Source organism: Dendropsophus ebraccatus, chromosome 8, assembly GCF_027789765.1.
Source record: "Dendropsophus ebraccatus isolate aDenEbr1 chromosome 8, aDenEbr1.pat, whole genome shotgun sequence".
NCBI lineage: Eukaryota > Metazoa > Chordata > Amphibia > Anura > Hylidae > Dendropsophus > Dendropsophus ebraccatus.
In genome coordinates this window covers 6,212,280-6,233,943 of record NC_091461.1, presented here as the reverse complement: position 1 = coordinate 6,233,943, position 21,664 = coordinate 6,212,280, and the positions used below count along the sequence as shown (strand labels likewise).

Below are 21,664 nucleotides of genomic sequence, written 5' to 3'. Positions count from 1 at the left end.
CCCCCGATAATCCCCATATATCCCCCAACAGATGCCACTGTCCCCCAATAATCCCCATATATCCCCCCATCAGATGCTACTGTCCCCCCAATGATCCCCATATATCCCTCCCATCAGACACCACTGTCCCCCAATAATCCCCATATATCCTCCCATCAGACGCCACTGTCCCCCGATAATCCCCATACATCTCCCCCATCAGACGCCACTGTCCCCCGATAATCCCCATATATCCCCCCACATTAGACGCTACTGTCCTCCGATAATCCCCATATATCCCCCCCATCAGACACCACTGTCCCCCGATAATCCCCATATATCCCCCCCATCAGACACCACTGTCCCCCGATAATCCCCATACATTTCCCCCATTGGACACCACTGTCCCCCGATAATCCCCATATATCCCCCCCATCAGACACCACTGTCCCCGATAATCCCCATACATCTCCCCCATCAGATGCTACTGTCCCCCCGATAATCCCCATATATCCCCCCATCAGACGCCACTGTCCCCCCGATAATCCCCATACATCTCCCCCATCAGACACCACTGTCCCCTGATAATCCCCATATATCCCCCCCATCAGACGCCACTGTCCCCCGATAATCCCCATACATCTCCCCCATCAGACGCCACTGTCCCCCGATAATCCCCATATATCCCCATCAGATGCCACTCTCTCTTGATAATCCCCATATATCCCCCCATCAGACGCCACTGTCCCCCGATAATTCCCATACATCTCCCCCATCAGACACCACTGTCCCCCGATAATCCCCATAGATACCCCCCATCAGATGCCACTGTCCCCCAATAATCCCCATATATCCCCCCATCAGATGCCACTGTCCCCGATAATCCCCATATATCCCCCCCATCAGATGCCACTGTCCCCGATAATCCCCATATATCCCCCCCATCAGATGCCACTGTCCCCCGATAATCCCCATACATCTCCCCCATCAGATGCCACTGTCCCCCGATAATCCCCATACATCTCCCCCATCAGATGCTACTGTCCCCCCAATGATCCCCATATATCCCCCCCATCAGACGCCACTGTCCCCCGATAATCCCCATATATCCCCCCCATCAGACGCCACTGTCCCCCGATAATCCCCATAGATCCCCCCCATCAGATGCCACTGTCCCCCGATAATCCCCATACATCTCCCCCATCAGATGCTACTGTCCCCCCAATGATCCCCATATATCCCTCCCATCAGACGCCACTGTCCCCCGATAATCCCCATATATCCCCCCATCAGACACCACTGTCCCCCGATAATCCCCATAGATCCCCCCATCAGACACCACTGTCCCCCGATAATCCCCATAGATACCCCCATCAGATGCCAATGTCCCCCGATAATCCCCATATATCCCCCCATCAGACGCCACTGTCCCCCGATAATCCCCATATATCCCCCCCATCAGATGCCACTGTTCCCCGATAATCCCCATAGATCCCCCCATCAGACGCCACTGTCACTGTCCCCCCATAATCCATGGTTGATCGGGGTATAACCATGGCGGACAGCGTCTATAAGATTGTATATAAACAGTGGCAGGCGTAGACATGTGACCACTTCCTGAACCCATCGTCTCCTCCTCTTTAGTTTCGCATTAAACCTCAGCACATCACTCGTCATCTATCCTGAGGAATAATGGAGGCTGCTCAGAGGAGGCTGCGGAGGATGATGAGTGATCGCACTATAACACCCTGTACCGTAACAATAAGAGATTCATCTGTGGAAGATCCTTCGTCTGCATTGTCTAGAAATGTGCGCTCTGCCCTTGTAACAACCTCAAAGGAGAGAGACCCCAGAGGCCCATCGAGACGATAAATCCCCCCCCCCCGTAATGGAGCAGGAAATAAGCATCTAACCTCGTCCTTATCCGGCTGAGTAACACAATAAATCTCCCCGATCGATACAGATGGAATGGTGAATAAAACCTGAGCCCCCGAGATCTGCTGAGACCTTCCCGGAATGACAATTACATCAAGCTGGAACTGAAGGGGTTAATGGGAACCATCAGGTGGAAGGTCAATGCGCCATCAATCCACATAACTGCACAAAGTGGAGGAGGCGACCATGAGGAGACTCAGAGGAGGAAGTGGCCATGGGAGAGTGGAGGCGGAGACCATGGGACTCGGAGAAGGAGGCGACCATGAGATGGTGGTGGAAGAGAAAGCGACCATGGGATAGAGTTGAGGAGGAGACCATGAGACTCGGAGGAGGAGGCAACCATGAGATAGTGGTGGAGGCAACCATGAGACTTGGAGGAGGAAGATGCCGTGGGGTAGAGTGGAATAGGCGACCATGAGATGGTAGTGAAGGAGGAAGCGGCCATGGGATAGAGTGGAGGAGGCAACCATGAGACTCAGAGGAGGAAACGGCCATGGGATAGAGTGGAGGAGGAGAACATGAGATGATAGTGGAGGAGGCGGTGATCATGGGATGGAGTGGAGGAGATGACCCTGGGACGTGGTGTGGAGCAGGTGACCATGAGATGAGGAGGACCATTGACAGGTGGAGGTGACCTTAGATAAGTAGTGAAGAGGACCATGAGATGGGGTGGAGGACAAGTAGTGAAGATGACCATGAGATGGGGTGGAGGACAAGTAGTGAAGAGGACCATGAGATGGGGTGGAGGACAAGTAGTGAAGAGGACCATGAGATGGGGTGGAGGACAAGTAGTGAAGAGGACCATGAGATGGGGTGGAGGAGGTAACCATAGACAAGTAGTGAAGAGGACCATGAGATGGGGTGGAGGAGGTAACCATAGACAAGTAGTGGAGAGGACCATGAGGTGGTGGAGGCAGTAGTGCACATGACTGTGTTTGTCAGCAGCTTACTGTCATAGATTGTAAGCTCAGAGGAACAGACCAGGTAACGTCACCAGAAGACTGACTGTACGCTCAGCACCGCCACCTCCTTCTCCACATTACATTCTGGGGGTCGGGGGTCCTCACCTTGTACGCCGCCTGCCTCATGAACTGCTTTGCCGGCTGTTTCCAGATGGCGGGGACGGTGATGACCCACCTGACCTCATTGTTATCCATCTCTGCTCCGGCCTGGTCACTCAGCTCCTGAGAATCAGAGAATATGGAGTCAGAGGAGCTAACAGCAGATCCCCGGGGCCGACTGATCCCATGACTGAAGTTTATAGAATAAATATATATATATACACGCCATACTGTGACCCCTCTCACCTTCAGCGCCTGCTCCTTGAAGTACTGCAGAGCATAAGCAAAAATCTCCAGCGCCTTCACCTTCTTCCCATTTGCTGCTATCAGATTGGTGTCCATGGTCAGATCCTGAGGAGACACCAGAATCATATGACATGTATGACGTATGTGATGATGATGATGAGTATGATACATGTATGATGTATGTGATGATGAGTAGGATACATGTGATGATGATGAGTAGGATACATGTGATGAGTATGATATGTGTGATGATGATGAGTATGATACATGTATGATGCATGTGAAGATGATGATGAATGTGATACATGTATGATGTATGTGATGATGATACATGTATGATGTATGTGATATGAGTATGACACATGTATGATGATGATGATGATGAGTATGATACATGTATAATGTATGTGATGATGATGATACATGTATGACATATGTGATGATGATGAGTATGATACATGTATGACATATGTGATGATGATGAGTATGATACATGTATGACATATGTGATGATGATGAGTATGATACATGTATGATGTATGTGATGATGATGATGAGTATGATACATGTGATGATGATGAGTATGATACATGTGATGATGATGATGAGTATGATACATGTATGACATATGTGATGATGAGTATGATACATGTATGACATATGTGATGATGAGTAGGATACATGTATGACGTATGTGATGATGATGATGAGTATGATACATGTGATGAGTATGATATGTGTATTACACCCGATGATGTCATCGTTGCTCACCGTACTGCTGTGCAGCTTCATCTTGAACTTCTCGAAGTACAGCCATTGTTTGGACTCGCTGGGTTCCAGGTCGTGGTAAAAATCCCGAGCGGCGAATCCAAAGCTGTGGAACTTCCTGTCGGGCATGAGCAGCATGGTGGTGGGGGTCTTCTGGTTGGACACTCCGGGGTCTCCCCCTTCCCATCTCCTGCAGAATTACACGTGATCATCACATGACTAGACAAGATTACACTTACTCACTCGCCATCCATCTGTCGGCCATCTTTCCTCTTACAGGGTGACGGGCAGATGGGCTGTGCCCAATGCGGAGGGTATAAATTACCTGCCCCCTCCCTGCTGCACTGCAGATATTACCTCATGATATGAATACATTCCGGCTCTTTGGCGAAGGCGTAGGCGTAACCGCTGGATGTGGTGCCAAAATCAATGGCCACGACTACCGAGAAGTTCTGCTCCTCCGCCGAGCCGCTCTCCGAGTCTTTCTGGAAGAGGAGGAGACCGGGAATTTTTAACCTTGTGTTAGCTGGAGCCAATCACATGACCAAATTACACCGAGGGGGAACCCCATTACACAGAGGGAGGGAACCCCATTACACAGAGGGAGGGAACCCCATTACACAGAAGGGGGAACCCCATTATAGAGAGGGAGAGAACCCCATTACACACAGGGGGGGGACCCCATTACACAGAGGGAGAGAACCCCATTACACAGAGGGAGAGAACCCCATTACATAGAGGGAGAGAACCCCATTACACAGAGGGAGAGAACCCCATTACATAGAGGGAGAGAACCCCATTACACAGAGGGAGAGAACCCCATTACACAGAGGGGGAAACCCCATTACACAGAGGGGGGGCACCATTACACAGAGGGGGGGGGCACCATTACACAGAGGGGGACACACCATTACACAGAGGGGGGAACCCCATTACACAGAGGGGGGGCACCATTACACAGAGGGGGGGCACCATTACACAGAGGGGGGGGGGCACCATTACACAGAGGGAGAGAACCACATTACACACAGGGGGGGAACCCCATTACACAGAGGGAGAGAACCCCATTACACAGAGGGGGGACACCAGATTACACAGAGGGGGGACACCACATTACACAGAGGGGGGACACCACATTACACAGAGGGGGGACACCACATTACACAGAGGGAGAGAACCCCATTACACAGAGGGGGGACACCAGATTACACAGAGGGGGGACACCACATTACACAGAGGGGGGACACCACATTACACAGAGGGGGGACACCACATTACACAGAGGGAGAGAACCCCATTACACAGAGGGGGGACACCAGATTACACAGTGGGGGGACACCACATTACACAGAGGGGGGACACCACATTACACAGAGGGAGAGAACCCCATTACACAGAGAGGGGACACCAGATTACACAGAGAGGGGACACCACATTACACAGAGGGGGGACACCACATTACACAGAGGGGGGACACCACATTACACAGAGGGGACCACAACATGGTTTAAATAATCCTCCTCACATTCCTATTGCAGCTTCTTCTGCTTCACCCAAAAACAATGGCGGGAATTTATCAATCACAAAGAAACGAGTGTAAAATGGTCACCGATTTCTCAGCAAATAAGCGACTGCTCAATGATGTGCGACTATTTCCCACCAATAACCATTGATAGATTCCATTCTGCACAAAACACACTACAAACACTGTAACATGTTCGGATCTGCTGCGCTGTAACTGTCCAGGAAGGCATCCTCATACTCCTCACAGCTGAGGGTCTGCTGCAATATACCAGGGTGGAAGAAGACCACTTTACTCTGGTGCAGAGCGATCCCCTATTACGGGCTGTCATGACGTGTAAGCCACCCAGCACTGTATGGCAGGAGAGTCCTTGTACAACTACTCCCTCTTCTGGCCGCACAGTTCTCCCTCCCGCTGCCTTACTGACCCCGATCTGCCTCGGCTCGGTGGAGGTCTTCTGATGCAGTCAAGGATTAGTTATTATCCTTTTCTCTGGGGAGGGAGGGTTGTACTTAGAACCAATCACTGCAAACTAACCCCGGTCGACTCCTCCTTCAGAACACTCCTCTGAGGAAAGGTCATGTGACTAAGATTCAATATATCCTTATAACATGTACTCCACCAGTGGGGGCAGTAAGGAGCAATGTTTAATCCTTGAATACGTTAAAGGGGCACTCCACTCAAACATAACTTTTGATATGTTGCCGCCCACGGTGAGACTAACAATTCCTTCCATACTTGTTATTATCTATTCAGTCTCCTTCCCAGAGTTCTCAACTGCTGCTTTCTGCTGAAGACACAATAATCTGTGTGTGAGCTTTTCTCTCTGTCTCTCCCCCCTTCTTCCCCTCCCTTCAGAGACAGCTGATGTAAACAAGTCCCTGGCAGGCTTTATCTGCAACACTGTAGCTTCTTTGTAATGCTGGGAGGGTTAATCACAGTGAGTCCATCAGCAACTTGACCTCAGAATAACCCTCCCGGCATTACAGAGAAGACGACATTTGGACAGAGGCTCCTCAGCCCCGACACCTTTACACTTTTAGTAGCTGGGACACAGGATTCAGGGCGCTGTACCTCCCCTGCTGTTCTTTGGATCTGTTATGCCCCGCCCCCTCGCAGCCAGCGCCAGCCATAGCTCAGGCAGTGGTAATCATTGCTGAAACCTCCCCCCCCCCCCAAAGTCTCTGAGGAGCCGCCATCTGCTTCATGAATAATGACTGAGCCGTGCATAAATAATGACCAATAATAATGTGTACGGGAGGGGGGTGTACATAAACCCGTATACTGCAGAAACTGATCCAACAAGGGGTGAAGCCGTAACTGATCCAGAAGAGACAAACAGGACTAAGCACTTATATAGCATGCCCTATACACCAGTCACCTTCAGAGCTGCACTCACTATTCTGCTGTTACATCATGTCTTATCCCCCAGTCACCTCCATAGCTGCACTCACTATTCTGCTGTTACATCATGTCTTATACACCAGTCACCTTCAGAGCTGCACTCTCTGTTCTGGTGTTACATCATATTGTATCCTCGTCACCTACAGAGCTGCACTCACTATTCTACTGTTACATGATGTCTTATCCTCCAGAGCTGCACTCACTATTCTACTGTTACATCATGCCTTATTCTCCAGAGCTGCACTCAATATTCTGCTGTTACATCGTGTCTTACAGACCAGGCACCTCCATAGCTGCACTCACTATTCTGCTGTTACATCATGTTTTATACCCCAGTCATCTCCAGAGCTGCACTCACTATTCTGCCGTTACATCATGTCTTATTCCCCAGTCACCTCCAGAGCTGCACTCAATATTCTGCTGTTACATCATGTTTTATACCCCAGTCACCTCCAGAGCTGCACTCACTATTCTGCTGTTACCCCAGGATTTCAGCTCTACCCTGTAGATGTAACATGACTGATGGGGCAATGACTTTATTATACTGTATATTGGGCAATTACATCCCATTTTTATGCCCCTTTAACAACAGATAATCCCGCTGCAGTTAACTGGTTAATCCTGGGAACAGCCAATAGGATTTAGCTCCTCCCCTCTGGGGGCAGAGACACCTGATGGGGGTTATACTCCTCCCTCCCCATAATAAGAGCTGAAGAAGCGTCACTTACCGCGATGATATGTGATGGCGACAGCGGCGTTATCCCCGTATCCCCCAGACTCCGCACCGGTGAGGAATAAGCGGAGGTGGAGACCCTCTCTGCAAGAAAGAAGGAAGAGCGTCAGCTCTTGTGTCATCACTCACGAGAGATACAGACAATGGAGGCAGATTGGGGGGGGGGGGGAATCTCGTACTTCTCAGCTGCTGTCTGTCCTGCAGGGAGTGGTGTATTCTCTCCAGTCTGACACAGTGCTCTCTGCTGCCACCTCTGTCCGTGTCAGGAACTGTCCAGAGCAGGAAAGGTTTTCTATGGGGATTTGCTGCTGCTCTGGACAGTTCCTGATATAGACAGAGGTGGCAGCAGAGAGCACTGTGTCAGACTGGAGAGAATACACTACTTCCTGCAGGACAGACAGCAGCTGATAAGTACTGAAAGACTGGAATTTTTAAATAGAATTTACAAATCTGTATAATTTTCTGACACTAGTTGATTTGAAAGAAATCATTTTTCACTGGTGTTCCCCTTTAAGAGACAGGTTTCAGCTCCTGCGGCCTCCTCCGCGTCTCTGTACGACATACAGCGCTGACAGACGGGCGGCAGATCTGGCAGTAACTCTGCTCTTACATAACAATCACATAAATCTGCATAGTGATCAGAGCAGCGATTACCCAGCATGCCCACGGGTCACCTGGCAGCCGACGCATATTGGGGGGGGGTGGCCCCTCTCGTCACGTTTCTGGCTGCGGCTTTGAAGTAATGAGAAATTGTGAAAATTGCAGGAAAAACACCAGAAACGCAACCAAAGTAAATAGCTCCGAGCGACATGGCGGCCGGGGAGGCTCCGAGCGACATGGCGGCCGGGGAGGCTCCGAGCGACATGGCGGCCGGGGAGGCTCCGAGGGACATGGCGGCCGGGGAGGCTCCGAGCGACATGGCGGCCGGGGAGGCTCCGAGGGACATGGCGGCCGGGGAGGCTCCGAGCGACATGGCGGCCGGGGAGGCTCCGAGCGACATGGCGGCCGGGGAGGCTCCGAGCGACATGGCGGCCGGGGAGGCTCCGAGCGACATGGCGGCCGGGGAGGCTCCGAGCGACATGGCAGCCGGGGAGGCTCCGAGCGACATGGCAGCCGGGCCCACCCTAAGCAATATGGCGGCCGGGGAGGATCCGAGCAATATGGCAGCAAGGGATGCTCCGAGCAACATGGTGGCCGGGGAGGCTCCGAGCAATATGGCGGCCGGGGAGGCTCCGAGCAACATGGTGGCCGGGGAGGCTCCGAGCAACATGGTGGCCGGGGAGGCTCCGAGCGATATGGCGGCCGGGGAGGCTCCGAGCAATATGGCCGCCGGGGAGGCTCCGAGCAATATGGCGGCCGGGGAGGCTCCGAGCGATATGGCGGCCGGGAAGGCTCCGAGCAACATGGCGGCCGGGGGAGACTCCGAGCAACATGGCGGCCGGGAAGGCTGTGAAGCTGAGCAGAGACAGGAATAGCGCAGGCAGTGACCTCTGACCCACCATCCGGGGAGCTGGAAGCAGCAGATATGAATGATGTTCTGTGTCCGTCTGTCCGGTCACTGACCCCCTATAACAGATGGAGCCGTCGCTCAGTCCTCACTATTAACCCCCGGGGGCCCGGACTGTGAGCTTTTGTGCAGAGTCCTGACTACACTCACCAGACGTGGCTGACAACAGAGAACAATAGATATCACTGAGCGATCAATACAGAAGAATGTGAGAGCTGATCTATACTGTCCTCATGTATCTAAGCCCATCATGTGTGATACTGTCCTGATGTACCTCGGCCTATCACCTCGATACAGTTCACAAAGCCAGTGTTTATATCCTGGTGTATCTAAGCCTATCATGTGTGATATGCTCCCGGTGTATCTAAGCCCATTATATATGATACGTTCCCGGTGTATTTCAGCCCATGATGTGTGATACGTTCCCGCTGTATCTCAGCCAATCATGTGTGATACTGTCATGGTGTATCTAAGCCCATCATGTGTGATACCCTCCCGGTGTATCTCAGCCCATTATGTGTGATACGCTCCCGGTGTATCTCAGCCCATCATGTGTGATATGCTCCCGGTGTATCTTAGCCCATCATGTGTGATACGCTCCCAGTGTATCTCAGCCCATCATGTGTGATATGCTCCCGGTGTATCTCAGCCCATCATGTGTGATACGCTCCCGGTGTATCTCAGCCCATCATGTGTGATACGCTCCCGGTGTATCTCAGCGCATGATGTGTGATACGCTCCCGGTGTATCTCAGCCCATCATGTGTGATATGCTCCCGGTGTATCTCAGCCCATCATGTGTGATACGCTCCCGGTGTATCTCAGCGCATGATGTGTGATACGCTCCCGGTGTATCTCAGCCCATCATGTGTGATATGCTCCCGGTGTATCTCAGCCCATCATGTGTGATACAGCCTCCCCAGACCTGGCTCGCCTGTCCTGGCTGATATTCGGTCACAGATGGTTCTGGAAGCTCCAGCAGGAATCTGTCGTCTTCTCTTACAGGATATAGGAAAAATCCCGCAGAGAGAAGAGGATGAAGCAAAGAGCTCGGATATTAACCCCTCGCAGGACAACGCTGTCCGTCACAGGGCTACAACTCCCATCATCCCTGGAATCTGTGCACAGCGGCTCCCGGCCAGAGAGGATGAGTGTGACCAGATGGAGAGAGGACGTTGTATCAGCCATCTCCAGAACACGTCCAGCTGCCTCCTCATCCATCTGCTGCCCCCGCAGCTCTCCAGCATATCCCTGTATCCATGTCCCCCCCAGCTCTCCAGCATATCCCTGTATCCATGTCCCCCCAGCTCTCCAGCATATCCCTGTATCCATGTCCCCCCAGCTCTCCAGCATATCCCTGTATCCATGTCCCCCCCCCCCAGCTCTCCAGCATATCCCTGTATCCATGTCCCGCGCAGCTCTCCAGCATATCCCTGTATCCATGTCCCCCCCAGCTCTCCAGCATATCCCTGTATCCATGTCCCCCGCAGCTCTCCAGCATATCCCTGTATCCATGTCCCCCGCAGCTCTCCAGCATATCCCTGTATCCATGTCCCCCGCAGCTCTCCAGCATATCCCTGTATCCATGTCCCCCCCAGCTCTCCAGCATATCCCTGTATCCATGTCCCCCGCAGCTCTCCAGCATATCCCTGTATCCATGTCCCCCCCCCAGCTCTCCAGCATATCCCTGTATCCATGTCCCCCGCAGCTCTCCAGCATATCCCTGTATCCATGTCCCCCGCAGCTCTCCAGCATATCCCTGTATCCCTGTCCCCCGCAGCTCTCCAGCATATCCCTGTATCCATGTCCCCCCCAGCTCTCCAGCATATCCCTGTATCCATGTCCCCCCAGCTCTCCAGCATATCCCTGTATCCATGTCCCCCCAGCTCTCCAGCATATCCCTGTATCCATGTCCCCCCCAGCTCTCCAGCATATCCCTGTATCCATGTCCCCCGCAGCTCTCCATCATATCCCTGTATCCATGTCCCCCCCAGCTCTCCAGCATATCCCTGTATCCATGTCCCCAGGGGCGGTCTTGGCATTTCTGGGGCCCCAAGTGAAGTTATGTCTGGGGGCCCCCCCTCGACACGCGTTCCAAAACAATAGACCGCTGTGTGTTGGCCCCAGTAGTATATACCCCTTGTGCGCTACCGCCAGTATTATATACTCCTTGTGTGCTGCCCCTAATAGTATATACCCCTTGTGTCCTGCCCCCAGTAGTATATTCCCCTTGTTTGCTTCCCCCAGTAGTATATAGACCCCTGTGTGTTCCCCCAGTTATATATAGCCCCCTGTGTGCTCCCCCAGAAGTATATAGACTTCCAGTGTGCTGCCCCAGTTGTATATAGACCCCCTGTGTGCTGCCCCCAGTTGTATATACCCCCTGTGTACTCCCCCTCTATTATATAGGCCCCCTGTGTGCTTCCTCAGGGGTATTTAGCCCCCGTGTGCTCCCCCACTTCGATATAGACCTCCTGTGTGCTCCCCCACTTGGATATAGACCCCTGTGTGCTCCTCCAGTAGTATATAAACCCCCTGTGTGGTTCCAGCAGTATTATATAGACCCCCTGTGTGCCCCACCAGTATTATATAGACCCCTTGTGTGCTGCCCCAGTAGTATACAGACCCATGTGTGCTCCCTCCGTTATATATATACCTCCTGTGTGCTCTCCAAGTTGTATATAGACCCCATTCTGCTGCCCCAAGTAGTATATAGACCCCCTGTTTGCTGCCCCCAGTAGTATATAGACCCCTCTGTGAAGCCCCAGTAGTCTATAGCCCCCCTGTGTGCTCCCCCCATTTTTATAGACCCCCGATGTGCGCTCCCCCAGTTAAACAGACCCCTGTGTGCTCCCCCTCCCATATAGTATATAACACAATAAAACAAACACTTATACTCACCTGGGTCCGGGCGTCTCCTCTTCTCTTCACTCTTGTGGCCGCAGGAAGGGTTTTCCCTGCGATCACAAGAGGCCGCACTCCCCTTGTCCTGGCGCCGATGCTCCAGTGATGTCACTGGAGCGCCGGCACCACAAGGACAAAGCTGCCACTTGTGACCGCAGGGAAAACCCTTCCTGCGGCCAGAAGAGTGACTGACAGGAAGGGGGCCAATGTCTCCAGCCCTGTCAGTGCTGCTGCATGTAACTATGAGCGCTCATTATGAGTGCTCATAGTTACAGTTCAGATGGCAGCAGCGAGCGGGGCAGCGGCCCTGTCCAGCGGTCTTGAGCACAAGAGCAGGGCGTGGGGGCCCCCCTGGATGTTGGGGGCCCCAAGCGACCGCTTGGGGTGCTTGGTGCCAAAGACCGCCACTGCATGTCCCCCCCCCAGCTCTCCATCATATCCCTGTATCCATGTCCCCCCCCCCCCCCCCAGCTCTCCAGCATATCCCTGTATCCATGTCCCCCCCCCCCCAGCTCTCCAGCATATCCCTGTATCCATGTCCCCCGCAGCTCTCCAGCATATCCCTGTATCCATGTCCCCCCCCCCAGCTCTCCAGCATATCCCTGTATCCATGTCCCCCGCAGCTCTCCAGCATATCCCTGTATCCATGTCCCCCGCAGCTCTCCAGCATATCCCTGTATCCATGTCCCCCGCAGCTCTCCAGCATATCCCTGTATCCATGTCCCCCCCCCAGCTCTCCAGCATATCCCTGTATCCATGTCCCCCGCAGCTCTCCAGCATATCCCTGTATCCATGTCCCCCCCAGCTCTCCAGCATATCCCTGTATCCATGTCCCCTGCAGCTCTCCAGCATATCCTTGTATCCATGTCCCCCGCAGCTCTCCAGCATATCCCTGTATCCATGTCCCCTGCAGCTCTCCAGCATATCCCTGTATCCATGTCCCCCGCAGCTCTCCAGCATATCCTTGTATCCATGTCCCCCCCCAGCTCTCCATCATATCCCTGTATCCATGTCCCCCCCCAGCTCTCCATCATATCCCTGTATCCATGTCCCCTCCAGCTCTCCATCATATCCCTGTATCCATGTCCCCCGCAGCTCTCCAGCATATCCCTGTATCCATGTCCCCCGCAGCTCTCCAGCATATCCCTGTATCCATGTCCCCCGCAGCTCTCCAGCATATCCTTGTATCCATGTCCCCCCCAGCTCTCCAGCATATCCCTGTATCCATGTCCCCCCCAGCTCTCCAGCATATCCCTGTATCCATGTCCCCCCCAGCTCTCCCGCATATCCCTGTATCCATGTCCCCCCCAGCTCTCCAGCATATCCCTGTATCCATGTCCCCCCAGCTCTCCAGCATATCCCTGTATCCATGTCCCCCGCAGCTCTCCAGCATATCCCTGTATCCATGTCCCCCGCAGCTCTCCAGCATATCCCTGTATCCATGTCCCCCGCAGCTCTCCAGCATATCCTTGTATCCATGTCCCCCCCAGCTCTCCAGCATATCCCTGTATCCATGTCCCCCCCAGCTCTCCAGCATATCCCTGTATCCATGTCCCCCCCAGCTCTCCAGCATATCCCTGTATCCATGTCCCCCCCAGCTCTCCAGCATATCCCTGTATCCATGTCCCCCCAGCTCTCCAGCATATCCCTGTATCCATGTCTCCTCCTGGAGTCTAAGGATGGTGAATGGAGAATTGGTATAGTATAGTAAAGCTGTATAGTATTAGTATAGTTGTATTACTACAGTATAGTATAGTAGTAGTATTGGTATAGGTATAGTATAGTTTAGTATAGTAGTATAGGTATAGTATAGTGGTATTACTACAGTATAGTATAGTAGTAGTAGTAGAATAGTATGGTATTAGTGTAGGTATAGTAGTATAGTATAGTGGTAGTATTAGTATAGTATAGTGGTAGTATAGGTATAGTAGTAGTATAGTATATGGGTAGTATAGGTATAGTATTAGTATAGTATAGGGGTAGTATAGTTATAGTAGTATTAGTATAGTATAGTGGTAGTATAGGTATAGTGGTAGTATTAGTATAGGTATGGTGGTAGTATTAGTATAGGTATAGTAGTAGTATAGGGGTAGTATTAGTATAGTATAATGGTAGTAGTATTAGTACAGTATAATGGTAGTATAGGTATAGTAGTAGTATTAGTGTAGTATAATGGTAGTATAGGTATAGTGGTAGTATTAGTATAGTATAGTGGTAGTATAGGTATAGTGGTAGTATTAGTATAGGTATAGTTGTAGTATAGGTACAGTAGTAGTATAGGGGGTAGTATTAGTATAGTATAATGGTAGTATAGGTATAGTCGTAGTATTAGTATAGTATAGTGGTAGTATAGGTATAGTAGTAGTATTAGTATAGTGGTAGTATTAGTATAGGTATAGTGGTAGTATAGGTATAGTAGTAGTATAGTGGTAGTATTAGTATAGGTATAGTGGTAGTATTAGTATAGGTATAGTGGTAGTATAGGTACAGTAGTATTAAAGGTACAGTAGTAGTATAGTATAATGGTAGTATAAGTATAGTGGTATTAGTGTAGTATAATGGTAGTAGTATTAGTATAGGATAATGGAAGTATAGGTATAGTGGTAGTATTAGTATAGGTATAGTAGTAGTATAGTATAGGGGTAGTATAGGTATAGTAGTATAGTATAGTAGTAGTATAGTATAGTGGTAGTATAGGTATAGTAGTAGTATTAGTATAGTATAGTAGTAGTTTCAGTATTGTATCATAGTAGTATAGTTATAGTAGTATATTATATTACAGTACCAGTAAAGGTAATGTGCACAGAGCCCCTTCACAATTCTGGATCATCTCCCCTGATTTCTTATGGGGACATATCTCCTGACCAGCAGGGTTATATCGGGCACAGATACTATGAGAGCTCCACAAACCGAGCAGCCTGAGCGAGTGCCGCCGGGTGCTGACGAGAGGGAGAAGCCGGCCGGGAGCACCGCTGTACGCAGCTTTATTCCCGGCTCTATTTATATGGACAGGAAACACTGATGGCTTCCTGATCAGCGTAAGAACGGCCCGGACGTGTGAGGAGCCCGGCCAGCCTTCCCTCTATCACTATTGTTACCACTTATCCTATACATATTGTCTATTATTATAGTGTTCTGTATTTATAAATAACAGCACAGTATAATGATCACATGTACAGGGTCTCCTGCCCCCTGGATGAGGTACCACAAGGGTCACATGTACAGGGTCTCCGGCCCCTTGGATGTACAGGGTCTCCGGCCCCCTGGATGAGGTACCACAAGGGTCACATGTACAGGGTCTCCGGCCCCTTGGATGTACAGGGTCTCCTGCCCCCTGGATGAGGTACCACAAGGGTCACATGTACAGGGTCTCCGGCCCCTTGGATGTACAGGGTCTCCGGCCCCCTGGATGAGGTACCACAAGGGTCACATGTACAGGGTCTCCTGCCCCCTGGATGAGGTACCACCAGGGTCACCTGTTACAATCATTCACACGGTGGGGGTCTGCACACAGTTATTGTATCAGACTCTAAATGTGGAAGATGGAATTATTACCACAATGTACAGAACAAAAAGTCTCCACCCCCATAACAGCAGCAGACGGGAACGTGGGAGCCAGAGGTATGACTATGTATGAGAGAAGAGGAAGAGAAGAGAGGGAGAAAGAGCAAGGAGGAGGAAGAGAAGAGGGGAAGGAGAAGAGAAACAGACGAGGAAGAGACGAGGGGGGATCGGGGAAGAGGAAGAGACGAGGGGCGATCGGGGAAGAGGAAGAGACGAGGGGGGATCGGGGAAGAGGAAGAGACGAGGGGGGATCGGGGAAGAGACGAGGGGGGATCGGGGAAGAGGAAGAGACGAGGGGGGATCGGGGAAGAGGAAGAGACGAGGGGGGAGCGGGGAAGAGGAAGAGACGAGGGGGGAGCGGGGAAGAGGAAGAGACGAGGGGGGATCGGGGAAGAGGAAGAGACGAAGGGGGATCGGGGAAGAGGAAGAGACGAGGGGGGATCGGGGAAGAGACGAGGGGGGATCGGGGAAGAGGAAGAGACGAGGGGGGATCGGGGAAGAGGAAGAGACAAGGGGGGATCGGGGAAGAGGAAGAGACAATGGGGGAGCGGGTAAGAGGAAGAGACGAGAGGGGAGGGGAGCAGGTAACAGGAAGAGAGGGGAGCGGGTAAGAGGAAGAGACGAGGGGGGAGCGGAGAAGAGGAAGAGACGAGGGGGGAGCTGGGAAGAGACGAGGGGGGAGCGGGGAAGAGACGAGGGGGGAGCGGGGAAGAGACGAGGGGGGAGCGGGGAAGAGGAAGAGACGAGGGGGGAGCGGGATCGGGGAAGAGACGAGGGGGGGATCGGGGAAGAGGAAGAGACGAGGGGAAGAGGAAGAGACGAGGGGGGGAATCGGGGGAAGAGTAAGAGACGAGGGGGAAGAGGAAGACACGAGGGGGGAGCGGGGAGGAGGAAGAGACGAGGGGGGAGCGGGGAGGAGGAAGAGACGAGGGGGGAGCGGGGAAGAGGAAGAGACGAGGAGGAAGAGATGAGGGGTCAAAAGAAGAGTATGGGGTAGGGGCAGAATAGTGAGAGGATACAACATGGAGAAGCTAGAAGAAAACCCTTAGAGATGTTGGGGTTGATTGATGAGTGGCGGTTCTTGCGCTGCCGGGGTGGGGAAGATGGCGGCTGGCGGGACCATGTGCCGGACTCAGTTTACGACCAGGGAGGGGCGGTAATAAATGTCACTGATGGGACAGAAGCCGCAGTGTCCTACAAGTCTGTATGACAAGAACTATATGCAGTGACCACAGCATGATGAGGATGATGGGAGTCGTAGTTCAGCCGCACACTCCTCATCCTCTCATATATAACGGTATAATGGAGATGTCTAGACTCAGGGAAGCAGTGACCTTGATGAGGAGAGGGAGGTCGAGAGTCCCCAGAGGAGGAGGAGGAGATCATATCCTGCCTGGATATACAGGACACAGGGGGATCATGTGTTAAAGATCCTGCCTGGTGTGTGTGTGTGTGTGTGTGTGTGTAGGGGTCCTGCCTAGAGAGTGTGTGCAGTGTGTACAGGGTCCTTTCTGGTGTTTGTAGTGAGTGTGTGCAGTGTCCTGCCTGGTGTATGCAGTGAGTGTGTGCAGTGTGTACAGGGTGCTGTCTGGTGTGTAGTGAGTGTGTGCAGCGTGTACAGGGTGCTGTCTGGTGTGTAGTGAGTGTGTGCAGTGTGTACAGGGTGCTGTCTGGTGTGTAGTGAGTGTGTGCAGTGTGTACAGGGTGCTGTCTGGTGTGTAGTGAGTGTGTGCAGCGTGTACAGGGTGCTATCTGGTGTGTAGTGAGTGTCTGCAGCGTGTACAGGGTGCTGCCTGGTGTGTAGTGAGTGTGTGCAGTGTGTACAGGGTGCTGTCTGGTGTGTAGTGAGTGTGTGCAGTGTGTACAGGGTCCTGCAGTCTGTACAGGGTCCTTTCTGGTATATGCAGTGAGTGTGTGCAGTGTGTACAGGGTCCTTTCTGGTGTTTGTAGTGAGTGTATGCAGTGTGTGCAGGGTCCTGTCTGGTGTGTAGTGAGTGTGTACAGGGTCCTGCCTGGTGTGTAGTGAGTGAGTGCAGTGTGTACAGGGTCCTGCCTGGTGTGTAGTGAGTGTGTGCAGTGTGTACAGGGTACTGCCTGGTGTGTAGTGAGTGTGTGCAGTGTGTACAGGGTGCTATTTGGTGTGTAGTGAGTGTGTGCAGTGTGTACAGGGTGCTGCCTGGTGTGTGCAGTGAGTGTGTGCAGTGTGTACAGGGTGCTATCTGGTGTGTAGTGAGTGTGTGCAGTGTGTACAGGGTGCTATCTGGTGTGTAGTGAGTGTGTACAGGGTGCTATCTGGTGTGTAGTGAGTGTGTGCAGTGTGTACAGGGTGCTATCTGGTGTGTAGTGAGTGTGTGCAGTGTGTACAGGGTGCTGCCTGGTGTGTGCAGTGTGTACAGGGTGCTGCCTGGTGTGTGTAGTGTGTACAGGGTGCTGCCTGGTGTGTGCAGTGAGTGTGTGCAGTGTGTACAGGGTGCTGTCTGGTGTGTAGTGTGTGCAGTGTGTACAGGGTGCTGCCTGGTGTGTGCAGTGAGTGTGTGCAGTGTGTACAGGATGCTATCTGGTGTGTAGTGAGTGTGTGCAGTGTGTACAGGGTGCTGTCTGGTGTGTAGTGAGTGTGTGCAGTGTGTACAGGGTCCTGCCTGGTGTGTAGTGAGTGTGTGCAGTGCGTACAGGGTGCTATCTGGTGTGTAGTGAGTGTGTGCAGTGTGTACAGGGTCCTGCCTGGTGTGTAGTGAGTGTGTGCAGTGTGTACAGGATGCTATCTGGTGTGTAGTGAGTGTGTGCAGTGTGTACAGGGTGCTGTCTGGTGTGTAGTGAGTGTGTGCAGTGTGTACAGGGTCCTGCCTGGTGTGTAGTGAGTGTGTGCAGTGCGTACAGGGTGCTATCTGGTGTGTAGTGAGTGTGTGCAGTGTGTACAGGGTCCTGCAGTGTGTACAGGGTCCTTTCTGGTGTATGCAGTGAGTGTGTGCAGTGTGTACAGGGTCCTTTCTGGTGTTTGTAGTGAGTGTGTGCAGTGTGTACAGGGTCCTTTCTGGTGTTTGTAGTGAGTGTGTGCAGTGTGTACAGGGTCCTGCCTGGTGTGTAGTGAGTGTGTGCAGTGTGTACAGGGTGCTGCCTGGTGTGTGCAGTGAGTGTGTGCAGTGTGTACAGGGTGCTGTCTGGTGTGTGCAGTGTGTACAGGGTGCTGTCTGGTGTGTGCAGTGTGTACATGGTGCTGTCTGGTGTGTGCAGTGAGTGTGTGCAGTGTGTACATGGTGCTGCCTGGTGTGTGCAGTCAGTGTGTGCAGTGTGTACAGGGTGCTGTCTGGTGTGTAGTGAGTGTGTGCAGTGTGTACAGGGTGCTGTTTGGTATGTAGTGAGTGTGTGCAGTGTGTACACGGTGCTGTCTGGTGTGTAGTGAGTGTGTGCAGTGTGTACAGGGTGCTGTCTGGTGTGTAGTGAGTGTGTGCAGTGTGTACAGGGTGCTGCCTAGTGTGTGCAGTGTGTACAGGGTGCTATCTGGTGTGTAGTGAGTGTGTGCAGTGTGTACAGGGTGCTATCTGGTGTGTAGTGAGTGTGTGCAGTGTGTACAGGGTGCTATCTGGTGTGTAGTGAGTGTGTGCAGTGTGTACAGGGTGCTATCTGGTGTGTAGTGAGTGTGTGCAGTGTGTACAGGGTGCTATCTGGTGTGTAGTGAGTGTGTACAGGGTGCTGCCTGGTGTGTGCAGTGAGTGTGTGCAGTGTGTACAGGGTGCTATCTGGTGTGTAGTGAGTGTGTGCAGTGTGTACAGGGTGCTATCTGGTGTGTAGTGAGTGTGTGCAGTGTGTACAGGGTGCTATCTGGTGTGTAGTGAGTGTGTACAGGGTGCTATCTGGTGTGTAGTGAGTGTGTGCAGTGTGTACAGGGTGCTATCTGGTGTGTAGTGAGTGTGTGCAGTGTGTACAGGGTGCTGTCTGGTGTGTAGTGAGTGTGTGCAGTGTGTACAGGGTGCTATCTGGTGTGTAGTGAGTGTGTGCAGTGTGTACAGGGTGCTGTCTGGTGTGTAGTGTGTGCAGTGTGTACAGGGTGCTGCCTGGTGTGTGCAGTGTGTACAGGGTGCTATCTGGTGTGTAGTGAGTGTGTACAGGGTGCTATCTGGTGTGTAGTGAGTGTGTACAGGGTGCTATCTGGTGTGTAGTGAGTGTGTGCAGTGTGTACCGGGTGCTGCCTGGTGTGTGCAGTGAGTGTGTGCAGTGTGTACAGGGTGCTGCCTGGTGTGCAGTGAGTGTGTGCAGTGTGTACAGGGTGCTGCCTGGTGTGTAGTGAGTGTGTGCAGTGTGTACAGGGTGCTATCTGGTGTGTAGTGAGTGTGTGCAGTGTGTACAGGGTGCTGCCTGGTGTGTGCAGTGTGTACAGGGTGCTGCCTGGTGTGTAGTGAGTGTGTGCAGTGTGTACAGGGTGCTGTCTGGTGTGTAGTGTGTGCAGTGTGTACAGGGTGCTGTCTGGTGTGTAGTGAGTGTGTACAGGGTGCTGTCTGGTGTGTAGTGAGTGTGTGCAGTGTGTACAGGGTGCTATCTGGTGTGTAGTGAGTGTGTGCAGTGTGTACAGGGTGCTGTCTGGTGTGTAGTGTGTGCAGTGTGTACAGGGTGCTGTCTGGTGTGTAGTGTGTGCAGTGTGTACAGGGTGCTGTCTGGTGTGTAGTGTGTGCAGTGTGTACAGGGTGCTATCTGGTGTGTGCAGTGAGTTGGGATGGGGTCCTGCCCGGATATCGCTGGTATAGGATATATATATATACAAACACATCTCTCGGCCGCTGAATTCCTGGGATTCTCCGGCCCCCCCCCCCGCGTCCTCTCCATCCCCGGGCCCCCCGCGTCCTCTCCATCCCCGGGCCCCCCGCGTCCTCTCCATCCCCGGGCCCCCCGCGTCCTCTCCATCCCCGGGCCCCCCGCGTCCTCTCCATCCCCGGGCCCCCCGCGTCCTCTCCATCCCCGGGCCCCCCGCGTCCTCTCCATCCCCGGGCCCCCCGCGTCCTCTCCATCCCCGGGCCCCCCGCGTCCTCTCCATCCCCGGGCCCCCCGCGTCCTCTCCATCCCCGGGCCCCCCGCGTCCTCTCCATCCCCGGGCCCCCCGCGTCCTCTCCATCCCCGGGCCCCCCGCGTCCTCTCCATCCCCGGGCCCCCCGCCGCCTCCTCCGCACTGCGCCGCACCCTCCCCGCACGTGTCCGGCAGGAGACAATCAGCAGGAAGGATGGAGACAGCAGAGAGCGGCAGCTCCTTCACCCCGACCCGACACAAGTGGCTCACACACCTGATACTACAGAGCTGACCCATTATAACAGTATTACAGGCAGTATTATCTCCATATTACAGGCAGTATTATCTCCATATTACAGGCAGTATTATCTCCATATTACAGGCGGTATTATATCCGTATTACAGGCGGTATTATAAGCGTATTACAGGCAGCATTATATCCGTATTATTGTCAGTATAACAGGCAGACATGCGGAGCCCACAGACCCCCCCTGTCCGGGCTACAGTCACCTGCCTGCAGGATCTGCACTATATATCTGACTATATACAGCGTCTGCGTCACTCGTGGCCCTGCGGCAGTGATGTGCGGTACCGCATCCGCAGCAATGGCCCCGTACACACAGAGCGGTCCCCACCCCCGGCATGTTACCTGCAGCCTGGACCTCCCGGACGGACATGCTGATCCCTCTCCCTGCAGTGACTGCGGCTGGAGCAGCTGATCACCATTGCAGCAGAGCCGGGAGGGAGGGGGCGCTGACGTCTGCTGCAGGGAGCACGGATCCCCCTCCCATCCCGGAGCCTCACACTGTGACTGCTCAGCCTCCAGAGCTGAGATCACGACTGCGGATGCCTCGCTACACGGACATATATACAGTATATACACTCTGAACTTCAGTATATACATATATACCAGTCACTAATGTAATGTATAATTTATATCTGTATAGCAGTGACGTCACATGCATAGATTATCCCTGCATATAATGCTGCACTATAGTGCTCCAGGAGATTATAGTTATATATAGTGCTGCACCCTACTCTCCAGG

At 52.7% G+C, this 21,664-nt stretch overlaps 1 protein-coding gene across 1 annotated transcript in view; it reads right to left on the bottom strand.

Moving 5' to 3' along the window:
* The window catches only part of HSPA12A (heat shock protein family A (Hsp70) member 12A), a 30,101-nt gene extending 8,764 nt beyond the window's left edge, over positions 1–21,337 (bottom strand). The window contains exons 1-6 of the mRNA XM_069978810.1: positions 21,268–21,337; positions 7,644–7,732; positions 4,347–4,474; positions 3,993–4,179; positions 3,222–3,326; positions 2,982–3,098 (exon numbers count right to left, since the gene is read on the bottom strand). Of these exons, the coding sequence (XP_069834911.1) occupies positions 2,982–3,098; positions 3,222–3,326; positions 3,993–4,179; positions 4,347–4,474; positions 7,644–7,732; positions 21,268–21,295 (654 nt within the window). The 5' untranslated portion in view covers positions 21,296–21,337. The remainder of the gene's footprint in view (positions 1–2,981; positions 3,099–3,221; positions 3,327–3,992; positions 4,180–4,346; positions 4,475–7,643; positions 7,733–21,267) is intronic.
* Between the last annotated feature and the right edge of the window lie 327 nt (positions 21,338–21,664).